We start from the raw sequence: 11,781 nt of genomic DNA on the forward strand, positions 1-11,781 counted from the left end.
AAAAGACAACAGTTGTAACAACAACCATTAACCCTGAGGGAAGTGATCAGGGTGTGAGTGGTGAGGGGAGGGGTGAACATCAAAGAAACCCCCAGGATAAGGAAGGAGAGTTGAGTGCTTCCCAAGCTAGCCAAGCCCCAGTTTCTCAAAAAGCTGTGGTGGTTGAAAAGGTCTCTAGCACATCCCTAGTAGCATCCTCCCAAAAGGATGTTACTATTGAAAAGAGTTCCCATCCAGGAACACAGAACAAAAGAGGGAGGGACACTAAAGCCAAACACTCACCTACAAAAGCCTTTATTAGAAGAAAGAAGGCTAGAACCCAATCTTCTACACAGGGTGCACACACTGCACAGAAACATCCATCTGTCTCTGTGCCTTCTCAAACTCAGTTTGATGTGACTCCAATAAATGTGGAGTCACAGCCCCATTCTCTCACAATAACTACACATCAATCACCAAATGCTTCTTCACCATCTCTGGATGTGGATATGCTATTCCCATCAATTCCTGATTCTCCCTCTTTACAACTCAGGGAGGAGCCCCACTCAAATACAGGTGATCATCATCTTTTAGATGATTTGTTGGATCACCCGCAAATTCTTTCAGATATAATTGAAGGATCTGTATCAACACATATCAAATCAATCTATACAGATTCAACAGTTATATCACTTTCAATTTCATCTTCTTTTCCTTCTTCAATGGATATCACTCATCCGTTGACAAGTGGTTGCTCTTCAACGGATAAGCTTAACAGCAGTTATCCGTTGATAACAACAGTTTCAACTTCAACGGATATTCCACATCCGTTGATAGTCTCTACACAAACAACTGAAATGATTCCAAGTGTAGAAGACATGAATACTGTGCAATCACTTTTAGGATTGAGGGCAGGGAGTGAAAATTTGAGTGAGAGGCTGGGTTGCTCCCAGGCAAAAGGAGAGATTGAGAGCACAAAAATGCATGCTATTTCTTCCAGCATGGCAAAAGTCAGTGAGTGGAGTACCACCTTAGAAGGTGAAGGTGAGGGAGTGAGATGTGTGAGCCAGGGGGAGCCCCTGATGCAAGAACATAGAGAAAAAGAGAGAAAAGCAGGTACAGTTGATACAAGGGTGGAACCAGCCATTGCTCATGAGTCAATGATTGTGGATGATGCTGAAAAGGAAAGACAATTTCAGCAACATTACAAAGCTGTAATTGATAACATTTCCTTGGATGCTGACACTTTTACTCATCCTGTGACAGCCTATCAACTGTTGGCTGCTCAGGGCAATGAGGAGGCAGAGAGGACACTACATCTAGTGCACTCAACAGAATCTCTTCAAAGGGATAAAGCTGCTATTAACAGGATGCCTTCTACAGCTGGTGAGCCATCTGAGGAATTTGGAGTAAATTCTGATGATGATGACTCTATTTCTTCTGATGGAAGCATGAACATAGGGGGAGATGAAGACCCTAGTTCCATTTCTAATCTACCTGAATGGGCCCTGACTAAGGAGCATAGAACAGGTGAATTCAATGTCCACCTGGTCAAACAAATCATCACTATTCAACAGGCCATTCAGAACACTTCAAATGCAAATATCAAGGCTATCCTCCAAGCTCACCTGGACTCACTGCATCTCATGAAGTTGCAGAAAGTAAAGCAAGATATGAGTCTAAATGATCTCAGGAAAGATATTGCTGACTTGAAATCCTTCACTTCAGAAAAATTGGATTCAGTCATGCCCTATGGTACTTTGCAGGACTTGGTTTCGAGATTGAAAAAGGAATCAGTTACTGAACAAAGGCTGGCCAAGTTGGAAGACAGAGTTCAAGGAATTGAAGATTCTGTGGCCACCCTTCTTCTCAACCAACAATCTCAAACCAATCTCCTAATGCAGCTGGCAAAAGCACAAGGCTTGACCCCTCTCCTTGATGATAACAAAAAGGGGGAGAATAACAGGGAAGGGGAAGGAGAGCCCTCTACAAAGATTCAGATATCTAAAGTGCTAGTTCCTGCCATCACTACCTCTCCAATCATTCAAATCAAGGGAAAATCTGATGGAATTGATTTGATTCAGCTAGCAGCAGCTGAAATACAAATGAAAGAACAATGGAGGAGAATTGATGAAAGGTTGCAATTGGTGTTTGGTTCTACACAAAACAAATCAACATCTGTGAAATTTAGCACAAAGATTGAACCAATCAACATGGAGCTCATGCCAGTAGGGAGTCTTAAGGATGGAGAAGCTTCTTCCAAAGAGCTACAAGCTATAATCCTCAAGCCCAATGAAAGATCCAATAAGGACTCAACAAAGAATCCTTTAAAAGAAGTGGACTTTCCTCCTTCAAAAGATGATGAGAACAAGATCTTAGGCAGGAGTATTGCCTATCTCAAAAAGTCCATGGATGAGGCTGTAAGGAGAAATAGAGCTATTATCATTAGAGAGGGAAAGAGCATATGTGTGATGCAAGGACATCCCAAATTCTCAATAGCTAAGAAAGAAGAAGCCAAGCAATTAAAGGCTGACAAAAGAGCACAAGCAAAGCTTGAAAAACAGCTAAAGTCAAGCCAAGTTGAAGAAATGAAAGGAATTGAAGTCAGGGGTGAAGAAAAGATTGCTAACTTAGATGAGGTTCTTGGGAGCATATTTGGTGAAAATATGGAGGAAAGAGAGGAATGGCAGAAGGGAAACAGAAGAAAGGCCAAGGCACACAGAAGGAGTGAAGATAACCCTGAAGATACCAAATCTACATCTAAACCACTACCTTCCATACCTGAACCTTTTGTTACTGATCCCTCTATAAATATCCATGGTGAACCAATCATTCCAAAAGAGGAACCTATTGATTGGGACAACATCACATTGCCTACCTTTCTAACCACTCTTCCACCACCAAAGAAACAGAAAAGAAAACCAAAATCTACACCTCCCACAACCTCTAAGAAATTCACTCAAAAACAAAAACCTAAACCTAAGTCACCCATTTCTAAAGATGATTATGTTCACATCTGTGACATAAAAGAAATTTCAGACATTGAACTCTATCTGGATGAGCTGGAGGATGTAAGGGGAATAGCTGCCTACAGACAGTTACCAGAAAGATTAGTGTTCAGATATAAAGGAGCTGGGGAAAGAACATGGCCTCTCCACAGGATTCTAAATGAAGGCTACTCTACCTTGATCAGAGTCTTTTCAGCCATCAAAAAGGATTCTGGCTTTACCAGAACAGCCAAGACTGAAATTCTCAACAAGATTGCCAACATAAGGAAGACTTGGAGGGAACCAAATGCTTTGCCCAGAACCTTACTCATACAAGAAAGGGGAACTAAAATTCACAAATCACCTCATTGGTTGATGGAATTTAGAGATGACAGAGGAGTCAGAAGATTTTTCAGACTTGAAGACCAACTCAAGATTGCCAGCAATGAAACTCTCAAGGAAATGCAATCTAAGTTGGATATCAGTGATGAAGATGAAGCTGAATTCTTCAGAAAACTCCAACTCCAAATTGAGGGAAATGACAAAGGGCTAGGAAAGAAAACCAGGGAACAAAGAAGAAAATGATGTTTTGCTCAGGCTAGAGGAGCACCCTTGGAAATACTGTAAATCTTCAATTACCTCCTAGTACATACACTTTTGCAGCACTTTTTATATTTCTACTTAGTTTCAATTCAAATATTTGTTAAGTGTTTTGTTATCATCAAGTTAACTCTGAATTTATGCCTACAGTTCTTATAGACATAAATAGGGGGAGATTGTTAGGAATATATGTGCATTAGTTTGATGATATGTTTAACAAAACACTTAAGTAGAAATTTAGTGTCTGTAGCCTCAACGGATAAGACCACTTTGGCTATCCGTTGATGGTGTAGCTTTACTTAGAAATAAGTCTAGTATTGTAGCATATTTCAGTCTCTGTATTTAAAATTGTAATTCTTAGAAGTTGAGAGAAACTATGAGTCATGTTGACTACTAGATGATATGCAGATAGGAAGGCCAATTGTAAATATTTCATGCCTTGTAATTTTGTATAAATGAAGTGGTATCAACGGATGACTTAAAAGACCTTCAACGGATGAGAAGCTAAGCTTCAACGGATGTCTCTAAAGCTTCAACGGATAACATCCTTCAACGGATGAGAGCATCAACGGATGAAAGCTTCAACGGATAACATCCTTCAACGGATGAGAGCATCAACGGATGAAAGCTTCAACGGATAACATCCTTCAACGGATGAGAGCATCAACGGATGAAAGCTTCAACGGATAACATCCTTCAACGGATGAAGTCATCAACGGATGAAAGCTTCAACGGATGTTCTGCTAATCAGCCGTTGATAAGTGGTAGTTGTACCTACAAGCAGAGGCACGTGGGTTGACAGAGAAAACTGAGATGTGGTAGCCGAATTTCAGGATCAACAGAAAAAGCAGCCGTTCTTCTTTTGTACAAAGTTGCAATAGTCAACAAAGTACTTGAGTGAACAGGAAAAGAAGCAAGTGAAGAACTTATTTTACTATTGTAATTTTATATTGTTTTTCACTTGTACACTTGGTAATATATATGAACCAAGAAGAAGCTAGTAATTAGAGAGATTTTTCCAGAGCTGTTAAGAAATATCTTGAGAGAAAATTCATCTAGTTTGTACTAGGATGCAGCTGTGATCAACATTGTTGAACACAGATTTTCTAATATACCATCTCTGGTGGAACAACAAATCCACCAGAAAAGTTTTTAAGGTCTGTTGTGTTCTTTACATTTGTGCTTGAATATATATCTGTCTGTATTAGCTTAAAGCAATTCACACACTTGTTCTTCTTGAACACACAACTTTATAAACTGCTCAAAACTTGAAAAAGTTTTGAGATTTACATTCAACCCCCCTTCTGTAAATCTCATTGTTAGTCTTCTAGGAATAACATTATACCATGTACACCTAAACAAAACAACACGAAAGGCTCCCCAGTAGTCAATTTCTAGTATTTCTTGAATTGATCCATAGTAACTAACTTCCCCAACTGATGGATTTGTGTCTTTTGAACTTGCGAAACTAGTAGTTAGGGCTGTCAAGAAGACACCACTATTTTGTGTGGTGCACTTGCGATCTCTTTGCTCTGTATAAAACCTATATCCATTGACTACGTACCCGCTATACCGCTTAGCCTGTCATCTTGGACCCTTTCCTAAGGAAGCTACTTCCCTTGAAACATTCATTTTTTTGCTAATTTCAGACTTGGACCACTCACATACTGCATCAGTATGTGTTTTTTTCAGTTTTATACCGTTTGGACTTCGCAATATTCTCCAAGTTGGAGTCTAATAACTTATGATATTTCCTAGATTTATAAACATAAATGGTATATTAGTTTTTGTAATTCATATTTTATTTTATTTACTTAAGAAGTGTTTTGTCAAGTATTTTATTTATGGGACTTACTCAATTAGGTCTTTCACTTCCTTGTCATCATAGTTAAATAGAATGTACTTATGAGCCACAATCCAAGTATCTTCACCTAAGTTAATGTCCTTCTTGTATTTGTTTTTCCCTAAACTGATAACATACCCACCTTTTTCTGCATTTACACTTGGAGACTCATTGACTGATTTATTTTGGTCATCATTGAGAAACCTTGCACAGAATGTCAAACATTTATGAGCAAGGTAACCTTCCGCAATGGATCCTTTGGGTTTACTCATATTGCGGACATACTTCTTTAATACACCGAGGTATCATTCAATGAAGTACATCCATCTTTGCTGGACTGGTCCACCATATTGAATTTCCTTGCACAAATGTACTGGTAGGTGGACCATAATGTCAAAGAAGGGATTTGTAAATACGTTCTCAAGTTGACAAAGTATTTCAATAATATCCTCTTGCAACCTTTTTATTTCATCCAACTCAATGACTTTAGAACATATGCATCTAAAAAATTCACCTAGTCTGATCAGGGGTACTGCAACCTCGGGCTTTAACGATCATTTGACAGCAAATTGTAACAGGTATTGAATCATTACATGTGCATCATGACTCTTATATCCCTTCACTTTCCTATCTTGCACGCATTTGCTAATGTTGGAAGCAAAACCGTAGGGGAATTTCGCATTTTCAAGAACGGAATAAAATATTTCCTTTTCTTTGTTCGTCATGTCAAACTTTGTCGCCCTAAATTCAAGATGTTTTCCATCAGCAGAGGGCATAGGATGAAGCGCCTTCCTAATACCTTGATCTTACAAATCTAACCTAGCAGCTAGATGGTCTTTCGTCTTACCACCAATGTTTAGCAAGGTGCCTAAAACACTATCGCATATGTTCTTTTCAATATGCATAACATCAAGGTTATGCCAAGTTAAGTTGTCCTTCCAATATGGCAAGTCAAAAAAGATTGATTTTTTATTCCAAGGGTTGATATCGCAACTAACTTTTCTTTTTTTACCCACCCCACCAAAAGAATTCTCGTAACCATCGAGAATTTCGGCAACTTGTCTCCCAGTTAACATAGGAGCACTTGTTCCAGTCTCTACTTCACCATTAAATCTTCTTTTGTCAAATCTCCACTTATGATTTGGGTCTAAGAATTTCCGATGGTTCATATAGCACAATTTCTTGCTATGCTTAAAATACATCGACGATGTTTCATAATGGCAAACTGGACACGCAAGCTTCCCTTTTGTGCTCCACCCCGACATCATTGCATATCCCGGAAAGTCAGAAATTGTCCAAAGAACACTTGCTCGTAATTTAAATTTCTGATTAGTTGCAGCGTTATAAGTTTCCACCCCTTTTTTCCACAGCTCTTTCAACTCCTCAATCAGAGGTTGTATGTAGACATCAATATTGTTCCCCGGATCATTTGGACCAGGAATACTTGTTGAGAGAATCAAGTTCTCTGGTTTTATGTTCAGCCATGGTGGACGATTGTAGTTCACAACTACAATTGACTATGTGTTGTGTGTGGCACTCATCTTGCAAAACGGATTGAACCCATCTGTAGCTATACCCAATTTGACATTGCGAGGTTCTGATGAAAACTCGGGATATTTGGCGTCCATGGTCTTCCAGGCTTCACCATCAGTCGGATGTCGTAACTTTCCATCTTTCTTTCGTTCAACTGCATGCCACACCTTTTTTTAGCAAAATCTTTGCACATATATAGTCGTTGTAGCCTTGGAATGAGCGGAAAAAATCTTATTACTTTGGCAGGAATTTTACTACTGTTAACGTCCAATTCTTGTTCCTGGCCTTGCTACACACCTTTCCACCTAGAAACACCACAAGTTTTGCAACAAACTCTATCTTTATTATCACCCCAATACAAGATGCAATCATTCGGACATGCATCTATCTTCTTGTAGTCAAGACCGAGATCTTTGATGATATGTTTAGCTAAATTAAAAGTGGAAGGCACGTTAATATCGGGGAAAACCTCTTTTAACAATTGCAGTTCTCTCCAAATGCAACCTCGGTCACTCCATTTAAGCACTTCCAATGGTAAAGCCTAACTAAAAAACTTAATCGTGAGAAATTCTTACAACCGGGATACAGGGGTTGCTTTCCTTCATCAACAAGTCGATAAAATTTTCGTGCATCATCATTTGGTCCTACGTCACTGTATATAACATCTAACATGTCATCTAGATTATCTCCAAACCTAGTATTATGTTCAAATTCTACATTATCGGTTTTGTCTGCCAACAAACTAACATCGTAAATTGATTGAATAAACAGCGGAGAAGGTCCACTCCAGATGAGGTGACGCTCAACGTCACTACCACCCCACCATAACCGATTTTCACACTTACGACAAGGGCACTTAATTTTTTCTCCTCTACCGAAATTAGCCATCGCTTTCTTCATATACAATTTCACTCCATCCATATAACCTTTGGTATACTTGGGAAGATTCAACCAAGTATTACCTTTCTCTGTCATGACTATCAACTGTATGTAAAACATGAATACAGTCAGCCACAATAATTACCTATGTATAGTCTACTATACAACCCTGCGTCTAAGATAACATAGGTCTGTGTGCATCAACCTAGACGCTCGACTATCACAACAGACCTAAACAGAGAATCATGCCTAATTTACATATCGAGGCAACATTAAAATTATGGTAGTCCTCTGGACCAACAGAATCAGACTACATATGGGGCACCTAGCTAATAACTAATAAACAATGCATATATGTTATCTCAGTTGCAGGGCAGCCATACTTATACTCATACATTGCATATCATAAACACTCGAAACAGTCATACTAATTGAAGTCCTACCCTCGCCAACATTCACCTAAAATATAACAAATATTATCACAAATTTTTCATGTTCTTACTAAACAGAGTTTCCTAGGGCAATTTAGGAAATATGAATATGAATACATAAGCTAAAGTACTCCAAATAGTGGCAATTTATAAAACTAACACGGGCACAAAAGAAAGTTATGGATTTACGAAAAAACAATCTCAGAAACACATTATTTCTAGCATTAATCACAACCAAAAACAGAAATAAATCACAAAAAAAACAAAAAACAAAAAATAACAACCAAAAAATTACAAAAAACACACCATTCGATTATGTGAGGAACCCCATCCAAAAAAACACAAATCACAAAGAAACAAATCACATGTAATAAAAAACAAATCACATGCAGAGAGAAAACATAAAAAAACACATAAACACATTCATAAACAGAGAGAAAAGAGAGAAGCATACCTGTAGAAGACTTGTTTGAAATCCCTAATCTAATACCCGACTCAAGACCCAAACCCAAAGACCCGATTGAAAGCCCAATTCCAAAGCAACCTAAACCCTAATTTTGAAACTCCGATTGAAACTCCGATTGATTCAAATCCCTAATTTTGGTGAGTGTTTGAGTTTTGAGTGAGAGGTGACTGAGAGGGTGGGTGAGTGAGTTTGTGTTGAGGGTGAGTGAGTGAGTGAATCTGTGAATTTTGGTGAGTGAGAGGGTGACTGATATGAGAGTGTGAGTTAATTTGCGTGAGTTTGTGTTGAGTGAGAAATGAGAGTGTTTAATTTTTGGACAGTATAGTAGTTGGGGGTAATAATTCCCCCCCTGTATTTTTTAATTAATTCAAGCCTCCCACTCATCAGTTGTATTTCATTTTCATTCAACCGCCCAATAAATTCAGTTATTAGTTACACTATTTTTAAGACAAATGGTTACATTAGTTATAGTGTAACCGTAGATGCCTCATTTTCTCTATGGTTACACTAAATCAGACCAATGGTTACGATGAAAAAGGTGTAACCATAAATAGCTAAAAATAATTTTAAGGCACCTATAGTCACACTTTAGCTGGTTACATTGAAAAAACCGTGACAAGAGGCCACTTATGGTGTAGTGATCTCGAATATCAGGAAATTCAGGGAACGACACCCTAGAATTTTAAAGAAATGGTACGTGCGCATGAAGCATAAATCCTAAGGCTTAAGAGGGATATGGAGAATAGTCTGGCTAGACACCCACCAAGGGCCAACCGAGCCATAGGCACTAGAGGAACTGCTCAAGTCATCAACTTGGATGAGACCCTCAGGAGGAAGTCGATTGACACCCCTCGGGGAAACCCGTTTGAGTTGCTCCCCCTTGGAGACCCAGACGATCTAACCCCTCCTTTCACAGCGGAGATAATGAACACTCATATCATAAAGAAGTTCAAGATCCCCGTTATAAAGGCCTATGATGGGACTGAGGATCTAGAAAATCATGTCAGGATTTTCTTCAATGCACTGTTGTTGCAACCGGTGAATGATGCAATCAAATATCGAACCTTCCCTCAAACCTTATCTGGCATGGCCCAAAGATGGTATAACCTCTTACCCCCAAATTCGATTGGATCCTTTAGGGATTTAAGTCAAGCTTTCATTAAATGGTGTATTAGCGGGAAGGTGGATGAGAAAAGCTCGATTTCCCTCATGATTATTGTGCAAGAAGCAAAGGAATCTCTTAGGGACTACTTGAATCGTTTCACAAAGGAGGCCTTGAAAGTCACAAATATTGATGATAAGGTAGCTATGATAGAATTGCAACAAGGAACCAATGATGATTTCTTCAAAATGACATTGGCCAAGCGGGCACAAGAGAATATGTTACAACTCCAAAGTAGAGCAGAGAAGTATATCCAAGTTGAAGAAAGTATGAAGAAGGTAGTGGTGAGCAACGAGCCCGCTGGTGGCAAGAAGCGGAAGATATACCAAGAATACAATACAAAGGACAAGTATCCTAGGGTTAGTAAAGATACTGATTCATCACCCAAGAAAGGAGTACCTGGACAAAAGTTCACTAAGTATGTCGAATGAATGCTCTTAGGAGTCAAATCCTGATGGAAATTGAGAAAGACAGAGATTTTCGTTGGCTAAAGCCTCTGAAGGCTGATCCTGCCAAGCTAGATAAAAATAAGTATTATCGATCTCACAAGGATGCTGGCCATGATACCGACGAATGCCGACAACTAAAAGACGAGATTTAGTTCCTTATTCGAAAAGGAAGGTTGGGTAAATACACCGGAGATGGTGAGAGAGGATAAATAATTAATAATGGGAGAAGGAACTTTGACGATCGTAGAAGGGATCCAGATGATTAGGGATGAAACCCCCAACCATGAGGACCAGTGATCAATACGATCTTTCGAGGATCAACTGCGGCTGGCTCTTCTAAGAACTCGAGAAAAAATTATGCATGAGAAGTCATGCACATAGTTGTAGAAGCTCCGAAAAGGGCCAACACTGGAGTGACAATGACGTTTGATGACTCTAATAAGTTTCCCTATGATGATCCTCTGGTCATAACACCTATTATAGAAAACAGCCCGGTAAAGAGAGTTCTTGTAGACAATAGGGCGTCAGTGGATATTTTACTTTATGATACCTTTATAAGGATGAGATACAACGATTCTTAGTTAACCCTGACTGATATATCGATCTATGGGTTTTATAGAGTCGAATGTCCCGTTGAAGGAATAACTAAACTACCTTTAAAAAAGGGCCAAGAGCCGAGGCAGGATACACAAATGTTGAATTTTGTGGTGGTTAAGGTTGTATGAACATATAATGCAATCATGGGAATGACGTGTATACATGCCGTCAAGGCAGTCCCCTCATCCTACCATTCGGTGATCAAATTTCCAACCAGGGTTGGAATAAGAGAAGAAAGAAAAGACCAGAAGATGGCAAAAAACTGTTATATAGCCTCGCTAAGGCCTAATGGAGCCGGGAGGGGCAGGTTCTACCGATTGAAGATATGGATATTTGTGAAAATAATGAGAAATGAGGAAATCCGACAGAGAATTTAATCCCGATTCCTTTGGTTCCTGAAAATTTTGAAAAAGTAACTTCATTGGAGCTTCGTTGGAGGATCCCCTTAAAAGGAAGTTAATAAGGTTCTTGCAAAAAATAATGATGTATTTGCATGGCTGACAACAGATATACTCGGGATTGACCCTAAGTTGATCACCCACAAATTGAATATGGATTGTAATCGAAAGACCTTAAAGCAAAAGAAAAGGAGCTTTGCCCCTGAAAGGCAGAAGGCTATCATGAAAGAAGTTGAGAAGCTCTTAGAGGCTGGTTTTTTTGAGAAGATACAGTTTTCAGAATGGTTGGAAAATCCCGTGATGGTGAAGAAGCCTAATGGAAAGTGGAGAACGTGTGTTGACTTCACCGATCTAAATGATGCATGTTCGAAGGATTGTTTCCCTCTTCCAAGAATAGACACTTTGATAGACGCTACCACGGGGGCATAAAATGCTAAGTTTCATGGATGGATTCGGT

The 11,781-nt window shown here is 39.1% G+C and overlaps 1 protein-coding gene across 1 annotated transcript; it reads right to left on the reverse strand.

The window, feature by feature from the left end:
* Positions 1-6,215: 6,215 nt before the first annotated feature.
* LOC141704238 (uncharacterized) lies at positions 6,216-7,917 on the reverse strand. The gene is made up of 2 exons (XM_074507524.1): positions 7,518-7,917; positions 6,216-6,916 (listed from the first exon to the last, which is right to left on the reverse strand). Exons 1-2 carry the CDS (start codon positions 7,915-7,917, stop codon positions 6,216-6,218), a joined length of 1,101 nt encoding a protein of 366 aa, XP_074363625.1.
* Between the last annotated feature and the right edge of the window lie 3,864 nt (positions 7,918-11,781).

This window comes from Apium graveolens, unplaced genomic scaffold (genome assembly GCF_009905375.1).
Source record: "Apium graveolens cultivar Ventura unplaced genomic scaffold, ASM990537v1 ctg7609, whole genome shotgun sequence".
Classification (NCBI taxonomy): domain Eukaryota; kingdom Viridiplantae; phylum Streptophyta; class Magnoliopsida; order Apiales; family Apiaceae; genus Apium; species Apium graveolens.